At 42.5% G+C, this 13467-nt stretch overlaps 1 protein-coding gene across 1 annotated transcript; it reads right to left on the reverse strand.

Annotated features, from left to right (window-relative positions):
* Window positions 1-1167: 1167 nt before the first annotated feature.
* On the reverse strand, window positions 1168-10701 carry Mmp10 (matrix metallopeptidase 10). Its single transcript, XM_028890982.2, has 10 exons — window positions 10279-10701; window positions 9471-9715; window positions 9234-9382; window positions 8666-8791; window positions 7075-7239; window positions 5363-5504; window positions 4384-4517; window positions 3575-3734; window positions 2756-2859; window positions 1168-1531 (listed from the first exon to the last, which is right to left on the reverse strand). Exons 1-10 carry the CDS (start codon window positions 10381-10383, stop codon window positions 1431-1433), a joined length of 1431 nt encoding a protein of 476 aa, XP_028746815.1. The 5' UTR covers window positions 10384-10701; the 3' UTR covers window positions 1168-1430.
* Window positions 10702-13467: the final 2766 nt, after the last annotated feature.

The following is a 13467-nucleotide window of genomic DNA, read 5'->3' on the forward strand; positions in this document are numbered from 1 at the left end:
GAAAACACACAGAGACTTATATGACTTATAAACTGTATGGTCATGACAGGCTTCTTGCTATCTAGTTCTTATATCTTAAATTAACCCATTTCTATAAATCTATAAGTTGCCACGTGGCTTGAGGCTTGCTGACACTTTTACATCTTGCTTCCTCTGTGTCTGGCTGGTGACTCCTGACTCAGCCTTCCTGATCCCAGAATTCTCCTCTCTCTTTGTCTGGCCTATACTTCCTGCTGGCTACTGGTCAATCAGTACTTTATTTATTAACCAATCAGAGCAACACATTCACAGCATACAGAGCAAAATCCACAGCAGCATAGTAAGTAAAATGTAGTTCCATAAATATCTAGATAGCCTGGATGTCTTGTTCTGTGTACCTAATATCATCTTCTACATCTCCTTTCCCACTTCTTGTGTGTGTGTGTGTGTGTGTGTGTGTGTGTGTGTGTGTGTGTGTCTCCACTTTCTTCTTCCTCATCTTGTCACTTCTTTAATAATATCTGTCACTTGTAGTTATATAACAATTTGCTTTTGTTTGCTCAGCTTACCCCCTACCACCCCATATGGAAATCAATGAGGTTGGGTTAAATGTATTTTTGACTTGGTTCTGTGCCTTGGATCTATGACAGCAGCAGACATTTATGTGAATCAACAATAATGTACCTGGTATGGGTAGGACACATCTCAGTGTGAGAACACTACCACACAACTAGAATGCATGTGAATCCTCTAGAAACAAGAACCAAACGAGAATGTTTTGATGAAGAAGTGAAGTTGTTATGAGAACTCCCTTCTCTGTGACAGGCAGGAGTACCAGTGAAGAAATGAAGAGATGACTAAGTCTCCAAATTAATTTTGTTTCCCTACATGTAAAGTCACAAAGTAGACTAGCTCATAACCTCGGTTTGCAGGCTTCAGTATTCTAAAAGGCTCCTTCCCCAGTCTTACAGGACAACTCTTAATGTATCTCATTCTTCTTAAGATACATAGAGAATGCAACGTGTATGAGGCAAAAGTAAAGATTTTGTTGGTGCAGACATTCCACATGGCCCCATCCGAGAAGTGCATGCTCCATTGCTCCTATGCATCTTGTCTTTCAGACGCTCAGTCTACAGCATGACTAATGTTCTGAGCAGGAATTACTCTAGGAAGCCAGGAATGGTCCAAAAATAAAGCTCTTTATTAAACAATGAAGTACTCATGGAGATGCAGCCTCTCCCCAACTGCAATGAGAAATGTTCACTCCTGTGCAGTGTAACTCAAGAGCAAGTGCAGGAGTTCAGGTGATGCTCTCTAAGAAAGACATCTCTGGACTCATCTTCTTGAGCCACAGAACACACAGGAATAGTTAATCATCCTGACACATAATAAGTTAGGTAAGAAATGGCAGGGCTCATTTTCCAGTGTTTGTACATGTCTCCTCATGACAGTCAGCACAGGAGCCAACTGTTACTCTTCAGGGTGTGGGTCACCGTCCTAGCATTGGGGTCAAATTCAAACTGTGATGATCCGTGGAAGAAATAAAAAAAACCTGCAGACACAGATAAGAAAAATGATGACACTATCTTAAATAAATCCAATTTATGATATCAGTAACTAAGAAAGAACACGAGCTGATGGAGGAGGATGTAGGCTAGGTGTTGTCTGCCTGGCACTGAGCTGAATGATTTGCATGATTTTAACTCATTGATGAATCCTTACCAAAAATGTCTGCCAAACTGAATGAGGACAAACTAAAAATTAGGAAATGTTAACATTTTCCCAAGGCAATAGCCCCAGTGAACAGCAGAGCAAGGATTCCATCTCATTTCTCTGGCTCTGAAGCAGCATGCTAAAACACCAGTATATACTACTATTAAACAGATAGAATTGGAAAGGATTTTAATATTTAAGGGTTCCTTCCTTCCTTCCTTCCTTCCTTCCTTCCTTCCTTCCTTCCTTCCTTCCTTCTTTCCTTCCTTCTTTCCTTCCTTTCTTTCCAAACTCCCTTGTACCAACTAGCTCTTAAATCATGGTGTGGGAGTCAATGGACCCAAGAGAGTTAGACAAATGAAACTCATCTGAGGTCCATTTTCTTCTTGTGTATGTCATGGGCAAGTAGTTTTAATAACAATGTCAGTGGTCTCATGAGTACCACAGTTGAAGCCCAGGGAGACCCCCAGATATACCTTCAGAGGGAGCAAGCAAACGTTTTATTTTCCCATAAGCCCAATACCAGCAATCAAATTTTGTCACTTGAGCACATGAAAGGATGGTATCTATTTTCTAGTGAGCAATGTAAGTAATTTCAGACTGCAACAGAAGCCCAGGCATGGCAGTTGGGATAGGAGATGGGCTGGTGGGGATGGAACCAGCTACCAGCCAGCCTGGCTCACACTCACCTGGTGTGAACTATGACTGTGAGCCAGTGTCATGGGACAGAATATTGAAAATTGTTAAAGAAAAACAGAATTTTAGACCCAATTGGCATCAATTTCAAGTTAATATTTCAGGATTTGAATAAAAAAGGCATAAGGCAAATGATTTGAAAGCTTTTCGTTTTCTTACTTCATTATTGACATTTTAACAACCTTATCAAGTTTTGACATCACATAAAATCAACCAACTTTGATAAGTTTTTGTGAATATTACTTAAAAAATTATAGGCAAATGTTTATTGTAACATTTTTTAATAGTAAGCTACCAGTTCAAACAGCCTCACAGACACTGGAATGCCCAAACGCCCCCACTGCTGTTGGCATGAAGTTCTCCTTACCAAAGGCCTGCAACACCGCATCCACCTGTGATTCGACTCCGGGAAAGTCATCTTTAATCAGCCTGGGGAAGCCTTTATCCATCAGATTTCTCTTCTCATTAAATCTATAGCAAGCAAAAGGAATTCAGATCCACACCAAGACAAGTCCCGTCATACACGCTGTCACACAGCGCTAACAGTTCAGTGTGGGGTCCTAGGGCAACTTTTCAAATTGTGCAGCACTAAATACTTTTTGTGTTGGAGGGGCATATGGTAACATGTGAACTTTCTGGCTTGTAAGCATCTCTTGTAGAATAATGATCTCCTGAAACAGGGGCATCATGCTATAGTCTATAGAAATTCCATATATGTACCTAAGGTCAATTTTCTAAGCCTGGATACACAAAACCCAAGAATCTACCTGTCATAAATACATAAAATCTATATAAACAGAAGATGGAAGCTAAGTTTAAAAAGTTGGCTAAAAATAGACTTGCTATTTACCACACCAGGACCTGGTAGACCCTACAGTCTGCTACACCTGACTCTGCATGGCAGCCACATGCTGAGTGTCTGTGTAGCAGCCACGTGGTGATCGACAATGGCGTGAGAAGACAACTGTCCTGTGGCCCTCGGGTTCACACTTCCTCATGTCCGCTGGTGTCTGGATAGGTGCACCTGGAAAGCCCTGTGTGTTTGTGAAATTGAACAGCCATGCTATCTTTTGCTTAGTCTGAACACTGGAGGTTTGGGAACGTTAGAGGGTGGGCAGGTATCCCGAGAGACAGGAAACTGACTCCTGTAGCCAGGCTCCAAGCAAAGTTCCCCACAGCAGCTCACCTCCAGTATTTGTCCTCCACAAAGAAGTACGTCTTCTTCTTCTGCTTGTCACTAACAGCTGCGTCGATCTTCCTCACAGAAGGAGGAAAGCCGAGAGAGTGGATCGATTTTGGATAACCCTCTTGGACCTCATTTCCTCGGACTGCCCAGAACTGACTTCCTGTTGAAAAATTTCCCAAGAAATGTTGAGTGAAACTAATTGGTTTTAGAAACAAGAACAGTGAATTGTTTGATAAAGGTGAAAGATGAAGCCTTGGTTTTCATTCCAACTCCATGCTTAGTCCGTAGCTGGTATTTTAAAAAGTGTTTCCTGGCTGGGTGTGGTGGCACACACCTTTGATCCTAGCACTGGGGAGTCAGAGGCAGGGGAACCTCTGTGAGTCTGAGGCCAGCTTGGTCTACACAGTGAGTCTGAGACCAGCCAGAGCTATATAGTGAGACTTTGCCTCAAAAATAACACTTTCTGAGTGAGGGGGAAACGGTAAATGAAAAAAATAGATGAGCAGATTCACTGCCCTTTCTGTAGTCATTTTTCTGCATTTATTCCATATTTCTATATTTATTCTCTGAGTTACAGTAGCCAGCTCTAGTTATTTCTTCTAATGGCCTCTTGGTCTACACTTCTTAGACTTCCCTCACAAGGTTCTCCTTGGTAGGTCAGACTTTTAAAACGCTTATTCACAATCACCAATTCTGACTTGTTCTTCTAATAAAACATCTAAAATTTAACACAATGGAGAAAACTCATGCGTTGAAGGTTTTACAGTAAGCTTTATTTCAGCAAAGCCAAAAATGTGTACAGTTCTTACCTTTAAAAATGAAAACACTGTCCTTATTGTGAGCTTCATAGGCAGCATCTAAGTGTGAAGGAAGAGAGGGCCAAAATGCCGAGATCAAGTGGACTTCAGGCTCAGAATTCCAGCGGGTTCTGCGCCAAAAGTACCTGCAATGTATGAGAACTGCAGCAGTCTTTCTCTTGAAACAATAGGCACAGAAGGGCACAGTCTCTGGCCAACAATGATTCACCTCTTCACAGCAGTGTGCCCTGCATGTCCTACATGTGATCCCAGGGGATGGATGTAGCCTGGGGTGACAGGGATGTTCACCCTGTTCCAATAAGATTACTCAGCTCAAATCCATTCAAAAGTATGTAAAGTAGCATGTATTTTATGAATCCATTAATATTTTAAAATATTACATATTTAAATATTAAATGTATTTTAATATTCGTACCTTTTTAAATGTGAGCACCTTGGTAAAGTGGATAAAGAAAGTTGGTAGCAGTCGGTACACACGGGCAAGGATCTGGGACAGCCGAAACAGAAGGGCTTTTCTTATATCTTTTGGTACTATTTGAGCATTGTGTGTGAGTATGTATCACCTTTTCTAAAATGAATTAATTGAAATAATAGCACTTTCTAGCAAGGATAAAGATATTTGTCTGGTTCTAAAGATGGCTAGCACTTTTAGAAGTTCCTTGAGTCATGATATATAAAGAGTGAAAAATATAAAAAAGAGACAAATTTCCCTGGTTGTATGGATCTTATATCCTACTGACCAAAAATCCTCTTCTGGGAGTCTAGAAAGAAATAATCTGGACAATTCCAAGGGCATCTTTAAAAATGCGATATAAACCAGAGCTGAGTGATTTTAAAACATGCTGAGAATATGTTGTAATCATACTACATTGTATTTATTATGAAAATATATATAATCCCAAGTTTATTTTCCTCTCTGAGCATTGAACACCAAAAGGGTAGCTAGGGAAATACAATGTTGTGTTCTAACCTGTCTTTGAAGAGTAGGAGTTCCCCTCTCAGGGTGCTGGCAGCATCAAAGGACAAAGCAGGATCACACTTGGCTGGGGTCTCAGGTCTTGGTGCGACAGAGGACAGAGGTACTACTATGGTGTCAGGGGAGGGACGTGGTCCTGAAGGAACAGGTAGGAGAAGCAAGTGTTAGAAGATCAGGGGTGCATTTAACCATTTACACACTGTCCAAACTTCTTCACCGTGTTTTGAGATGAAACAGTATGCAGCCCTTTAAACCTGGGGCCAGGGAGGAGGCTCAGCTCATAAAGGAACCTGGTGCTTCCAAGTCTGACCACTTGGATGGGTTCCCATGCCCCGCAGGGTGGAAGGAGAGAATGCACTGCCACAGGCTGGCCTCTGACTCTCACGTGTGCGCTATAGCATGCATGCACAGCACACACACAAATAAATAACGTAATAAAAGCAAAACTTTCCTGAAGACTTACTGTACAGTGTTCTTTCTTTTTAAAATGAGAATTGAAAACACCACATTTATTCAGTGTAACTAATTTGAAATACTGATGAAGACACAAAGCAACACATTCATCCTTGGAGTCCTAACCCATTTAGATAGAAGGCAAGTGATATGCAAAACGAAATAACCTAACCAAGTCATATAAAGGATTTTTTTTTTCTATCCTTAAACTCCTCCCCCATTCTCAGCTCCCTCTCTCCTGCAAGGTGATCAGATAAGGAGTAAGTGCTTCTTCAGTAGAGACATTCTCATCTGGAGGATTCAGTCTTTTCCCACAATGAGATTCCTTCAGAAATTAGAATTTCAAGGGGCCCACCATTTCATCAGTTGTTAGCCAAATGTCTCTTTAGAATATCCTTATTCCTACCAGGCAGGCGGGTTCCAGGGATGTCAGGGTAGGGACTGCCAGCTGGGGGACTTCCAGGTGCTGTCACTGACAGCGACATGAGTTGCCCAGAAAAGGAAAGAGTGGAAGACCTGGAGGCGGCTGACCCACCAGGAGGTGGTTGGATAAGAGAGCTCAGTAGGAGCCAGCCTGCCCTCAGGTACACCCCAAGCACTGTGCTCTGGTCACCTGATCCTTGGGCCTTCACACCTAAAGCTTCCTCCCTAACAGTTCCACCATGCTCCACAGCTCTTCGTAAATGCCTGATGGCACCAGCCTCAGAGTGACCTCCATTTAAGTCTCAGGATCTTCTGACAACCTGGATGTCATCTTGAGTCACCATCATTCAGGGTTTTTGCAGGGATCAGGGAAGAGTAATACCATCCTGGTCAGACAAGTGGGTCTTCACATTTGCGAGTTCTCTCCTTACAGGAGGCATGAACTCAAGCAGGGACATACCTGACCTGTGTCCTTGTGGAATCCCATTGCTTCCCATTTACTGCATTTGAGATAAACTCAGTCTTGTGGCCTTGGTCAAGTGGTCAGACACTTTTTAAAGATTTGTATGCCAGTTTCGCTCCTGATCATTTTTTGAACTCCTTCCTCATTTTGTGGAGATTTTAGTTCAGAAACTTCTTTAAGCACCAAGTCTAAGTTAGTTTCTGATGCTATTAATCTTATATTTCTTCTGGGTCATCAGGGCTGAGGGAAAGATGATCAGCCACTCACACCTTACTGCTATTAATGGCATGTTCAGTATTCTCAAAGAGCGCTTATGAGAGTAAACAAACAAACAGAATGCCCTGGGCCCTTATTTCTTCATGCTCACCATAGAGGGACTGAATGCCGTCTATATCATCTTGAGAAAGCCGGAACTGGGTCGGGTTTGTGGAGAACCTGTAGACTGGATACATCAGAGCTCCTTTGTTATTTGAGTGAAAGAGACCCAGGGAGTGGCCAAGCTCATGGGCAGCAACCAGGAATAAGTTGGTCCCTGTTTGAGAAACCACAAATGTTCAGAGCCTAGCAGTTACTATTTCATAGACATGCACATATTACTCCTGCCTACTACACAGGGCACCCTCAGGATCACACGCTGCCTCTTCCTTATTTGTTGACTCACTAACTGGCATACTCCATCACATATCTTTCCTGGTTAACTCGAAGTCAGTGTCTAAGACAGGTTTTCACTAGCTGCTTTCTAGCAGTCTCCTTAGTCAGGATACTAGGTCACTTTTCCTATATCAACAGTAGTAAGTCCTGTTTCCCGAAGAGATTTTTTTTTTTTTTTTTTGGCAGGACCAAGATGAATCACATGCCAATAAAAATAATTCTTTATTGTCTAGAAATCAGAAACCATTGTTAATATTTAGTAACAAACTGGTTTAACCACAGTTCAAATCAACCACAAGCTATTTATATATTCTTCAATCTCTTAAGTAACAAAACTATGGGGACATCATCATCAACCTTTGATTGTTATAAAAAAAAAAACCTTCCTAAGAGAGGTTAATGGAAATAAATATATTCATGGAGCATCATATATATTTATGAAACCATCAAAAACTAGATTTAGAGAAAATCCATCTCCTAGTAAGGGGTGCCGTATGAAGAGCACAAATCCCAGTATAAACAGAAACATGTCCATTGCCTGTTTCTGCTGTGAACACAGCAGGACTCAGAGTTGCCTCACATAATGAAAGGTTATGTCAGTGCTAATCATTAAACCAGAAGTTCAGGCAATTTTGGAAATATTGTTCATCATGTGGCATTGCTGCAGACCTACACAGTTAGTAGAGACCCGCTTCACATTAATGGTCTAACCCACACTTAGAAATCCAGAAACTGTGATTGTTTCAACAGTCTGTCTCCAAAGTACAAATGCAATTTATAAAATTTAAGTACAGTGTAGTTAATAGTAGTCACCATGTCTAGACTCAATAACGTTTTTCAGAAAAAAATTTTGGGAGGAGAAAGGCTTCTGAGATAGCAAAGGTGGCATGCTTATTTAAACAGAGCATCTTCCTTTAGCTTCTGGCATTCTCCCAATCACTACATTTAAAAGAAAAAGGAGCAAATGAGAGTTCAAAGGCAAGGGCAACCTTTGGGGCTTCAACTTATTCAATGGCACTCACTCAACACCACTCGTTTATTATTGGAATGATAAACAGTATTACTTATAATACACTTGAACCCTGTACAAGATCCTGAGTTGTGGAAATGATATCTAATGGGGCTTACTGTATTGTACTTGGTGGAGACAAAGAAAAAAGCAGTTTACAGATTTTTAGTAATGATTAGATGAATAGGGCTTGAGGTTGCCACACAGATAATCAGAAATTGAAGCTGGCAGAACATTCCATTTGAGGCTTGCTTTAGACAAGCTATTCTTGGACAACTCATATTTGAACTCATCCTACCTGAGGGTCCCAGTGTCCATTTTTCATCATCATCAAAATGAGCATCTCCATAAAATCCAGGCCCAGGGGGGTAGGCATGAGCCAGACTCTGTCCTGGTCCATCAAAAGGGTAAAAGTCTCCATGCTCTGATGGGAAACAAAGTTATGGAGATATAACAAGTAAGAATTTCTTCTAATCCTTTTCAGCAAAATAGCACAGGGACTGTGTGGTCTGGATGTTGATGTCTCCCATAATTCTCATGTTGAAATGTAATCTCCATTGTGACAGGATCACAAGGCAGCTCTTTTAGAAGACGCACAGGGTATGAGTGCTCTGTGATGGTTAGCACCCAGGTGAAAGCAGCTGGAGAAACCTCTGGGCCACTTCGGCTACGCGAGGAAACACAGGTGTTACCTAATAACAGACCCTCACCAAGCTGAGTCTGTGGCCCCTTTGTTTTATATTACTCATCCTCTGGAACTCCACACAGTACCTTTCTGTAGTTTACAAATTTCCCAGTGTGAGGTACTTTGCTTTAGTAGCCTGAACAACTCAAACACCAGATGAGTGACTGTACAACTTCATTACCTCCAACTGCAAAGGAGATCATGATGTCAGCCTCTCCTTCAGAGAGCCTGGAGAAGGTGAGCGGGGTCACCTCCTCCCAGACTTTCAGCGCTTTCTCAATGGCAGAATCCACACTCTCTTTCGGTAAATCTGGTGTATAATCCACAATCCTGGATGAGAGAAATGGAAGAAGGTAGTGTGCGCCGCCGTGATGCCTCTGACACAGTGTTAACACTCAGTGAAAACTGGACCCATTACCTGTAGGTGAGGTGGTTTTTCCTCCACTTTGGTGACCCTGGAAAGGTAGTGAAGCCACCAACGTCAGGGACGCCACACCTGGGTTTCAGCATCACATCCATAGTGCTGGAGTCCAGCTTCCCTGTCATCTCCAGCCCGAGGAACTTCTGCATTTCTTGGATTTTTTTGACCACAGGACTACTGTCCTTTCTTCTAAACACTTGTTCCACGTTTTTTTCAAAGTTGTAGTACTTTTCTAGATATTGCTAGTGGAGTGACAAGCACAATTTTAAAGCTGTGACTGTGAATTTTAAACCTTTTATACAAACCTCAAAATTTATTTTAATTATTCCCCAGAAGCAAAAGTAAGACTCATACTTTTAATTTTTTTCACTAAGATGCCCCATTTTATTATTTCATTGCAATTTAATTTGCTACGAAAGTTGTGAGTACATTAAATGAATGTATCTAAGTTTCCATTTCCATTATTAACATAGACCTGCTAATACTGACTGGTGTTAGATAAACTCATTTTTTCTTCACAAATGAAAAATTAGAGTAAGCGTTATTTCTTGAAGTTGTAGAAGATAAATAACTCCGAAGCAAAAGAGATCTCATCCATCGCCATCATCTCTTGTCAACTGGTGCTGCTCCAGCTATCCACCCTGAGTAAGTACACCTTCTTCCTGGCCTCGCTGCCTTTCTCTGTAAAGACGGAGTTTCTACCTCTCACACAACTTCTTATCAAGTCATCTACTCCTGTTGGAAGATCAAGGAGGCACAGTTATCCTTCCACTTGGGCTGAATGGATCCCTCACTGATTGCTTACCTGAGCAAACTCCATGCTGGGGTGGTCTTTGCTCACTGCCCCGGGCAGAGGATATGCCGAGGAGATCGGCAGGCTCAGCATCACCAGGATGGCCAGCGGCTCCATGCAGACAGTCTCAACTTGTAAAGCAATCCTTCTCCAGTTCCTGACTTCTGTAGCTTCGTTTAGTGGCCACTCTTTTATAGGCAGTCAGTGTTTAGGTCACTAACAGCATGACTCACATGTGCAAGCTCATTCACAAAACTCAGCATGAAGACAGAATAGCTTACATCAGTGAGTCCCTCAACCTACTAAACTTGAAAGAATGCTTAATCTCAAGGAAGTGGCTTCTGTGTTTATAAAGAGGAAAAGGAACTGACTGGAGTGCTATGTCCAGATCACCCCCAGAGAGGCCACCAAAGACCAAGGATATCCAGAATGCAACAGTAAGGTTTATTGTAAGCAATACAAGCCGGCAGGGAATTCTTCCCCAAGCACTCACTGGTCACAATGAGGCAGGAAGGAGTTGCTCTTTCTTTGCGAGGCTGGCTTTTTAAAGGCAAAAACCACGAGTCCCTCTAGGTTGTGGGGGAGTTAGTACAGGTACAATTCTAATTGGCCAAATCTTCCTGGGCCTCCGTGTTATCTTATTTTAGTTTGTCTGTTTACTGTGTCAGAACTTTTTACAGCCTGTCTCCAGAGTTGAGATGTGCCATCTCAGGTGTTGGGACATCCCGTGGTTAATCAGTCACCACCAAATGGCCTGGCTTTTGTCAGGCATTTGGGGCACTCTTTTGTTAATTAGTTGCTACCAGATGGCTCTTCCTGACTTTGTACTTTTGAGTTCCTGGGGCTGGCGCCATCATTTCTGGGAGCTTGAAACTGGCCTGGGTCTATCTATATTAAGATATCTTTGTCTAAGTCTCCTTCTTTGTCTTAGAGAATAGAGTGAGGGTCTCACATGGAGAATTAATGTTTGTAGAATATTTAGACATTTTGAAAACAGTGTTTTTTTTTTTTTTAAACATGCATTAGGCTCAAATACATGCAGTCAAGGAGTAAACAGATTAATGGAAAAAGATTCCAAATGTAACTATGAGGATGGCGATCTAGGAAGACATAATGACAGAAACTCCATTTTTTGAGTCTTTGTGAACAGGTATTACTGATTTTCAGATGGATTTACTGGCCCTTGGGAGAGGTGGGGAGTACTGTGAGAAGGCCACCAACATGGAGGAGGCAAGGTCCAGAGGTGAAGCTCAGGCGTCCGCCCAGTCTCTGTCTCATGACTGAGGTCCTCATGTACTGGCTCCACAGAGACTCGTCACGTGGAGGTCAGACACTGCACATTAGATGAAGATGCTCCCCTGGCCTCCTTCCTTATCTCTGCTTTCCAGTATTTACCCTTCCCTTCTCCCAAAGTACAGATGATTGAGGTTTACAATGGGACCTCCAGGCCTTTCTCTTCGAGTAACATTACCCACTAAAAGCATTTTCACTTCCTCCCTTGGCCAAGCTGAGTGCTCTTCAAACACAGAAAGTCTGCAGTAGCTCTGTTAAGCCAAAACTAGCTCTTTTTAAAGAAATATTTGTTTTATTTATGCATATGAGTACATGTTTCTGTGTGTGTGTCACGAGTGTGCAGGTGTTCTCAGAGGCTGGAAGTAGGGTCAGATTCCTTGGAGTGGAGTTACAGGGGGTGGTGAGCTGCCATGTGGGTGCTAGGAGCTTGAACACATACGTCCTCTGGAGGAGCAAGTGCTCTCAGCTGCAGAGCCGTCTCTCCAGCCCCACAAGCTTGCTTCTTAATAGAGAGGCCAGAGGATGCCAAAACATTTTAAGTACATTTTCCTTTCAGTGAAAAGAAAGTAATCCTACCATATCTGAAGTATGATATTTCAAATTAGTGGGATAGAAACAAGTAAATATAGGAGTGACCCTTTTCAGGAGCATCTACCTCCCTACCAGAGGGAGGCATGGCAACAGAAACCTCCATAAACCAGGAGCCTCTGAGACCTCTCAGCCACAGCCTGGAGGGGGAGATGCATGCACTCAGCCAGTCAAGTGCTACACAGACTAAACCAACCTGAAAATCAGAGGCAAAGCTGACCACCAGGAGACTCAGACAAAGTCGGCTCAACTTGAGCAAGTACATGATATCACCACACAATTACTTTTCCTGTGGTGTGGAAAACATCACTCAAAGGTATTAGTTTTTATGCATACTCCATGCTGGGAACAAGCCCCTTTTCATTATATTCTAGTGTCTTTAACAGATGGAGCTTATTGGCTGGGCAGCTTCCTAACTGTGCCCCGAGGTGCTGACTTGACAAGTTTTGAGATGCCTTGTGTTCCTTTGAGTCACACCTTTGTTGGTGTTGGCACACCCTGCTGATTGTTCTTGTGTACCCGAGGGCTATGGTTGTGACTGTAGTTGATTAACCATAAAAGGACCGACTTGCCTCCCAGGGGTGATTTTGATGACTAAACTTACTCTAAAACTCCACACCTGGCAGAGATTAATGACTTGGGGCTATAGAGTCCTGTTTGTTCTTAAGTAAATTACCACCTATTAAATTTACTGAGCATTTACACAGTCAAGCCAGCAGGCATCCGCAGTTCATTAAGGAAAGGTGTAATGCTTAGAACAGAGCTCCTATATGTGCTAACCACAACTTACATGTTGATCAAAATAGTAACTAGGGAGCTGGGGAGACAGCTCAGTTTAAGTGCTTGCAAACTTCAGTTGCAATGTAAAAAAGGGGGGGGGGTGATTTTAATTCCAGCATCAGGGAGGTGGTGGGGAATCTCTGGGCTTCGCTGGCCAGCCTGCTCAGACAATCCAGTGAGTTCCAGGCAATTCAGAGATTCTGTCTCAAGAAAGAAAGGAAAAAAAGAAACAAAGGAAAAAGAAGAGAAAGAAAAAGAGGAAGAAAGGTGGATGGCACATAAGAATGAGAGCTGAGGCTTCTGTCTGTGGTGGTCTGAACAGTATGGCCCCATGGACTCGTGTGTGTGTGTGTGTGTGTGTGTGTGTGTGTGTGTGTGTGTGTGTGTGTGTGTGTGTGTGTGTGTGTGTGTGTGTGTGAGTGTGTGTGTGTGTAGTGTGTGTGTGTGTGTGTGTGTGTGTGAATGCTCAGCTCATAGGGAGTGGTGCTATTAGGAGGTGTGGCCTTGTTGGAGTGGGCGTGGCCTTATTGGAGAAAGTGT

The sequence above is a fragment of the Peromyscus leucopus genome, chromosome 7 (genome assembly GCF_004664715.2).
Source record: "Peromyscus leucopus breed LL Stock chromosome 7, UCI_PerLeu_2.1, whole genome shotgun sequence".
In the NCBI taxonomy this organism is placed as follows: Eukaryota; Metazoa; Chordata; class Mammalia; order Rodentia; family Cricetidae; genus Peromyscus; species Peromyscus leucopus.

Coding starts and splice junctions, on each gene's coding strand:
- Mmp10 (XM_028890982.2), bottom strand. CDS start 10,383: ATGGAGCCGCTGGCCATCCTGGTGATGCTGAGCCTGCCGATCTCCTCG. Junction 9,383..9,470: donor AAAAACCACCTCACCTACAG/GTAATGGGTCCA, acceptor TCTCTCATCCAG/GATTGTGGATTATACACCAG. Junction 7,240..8,665: donor ATGGACACTGGGACCCTCAG/GTAGGATGAGTT, acceptor TTTCTCAAACAG/GGACCAACTTATTCCTGGTT.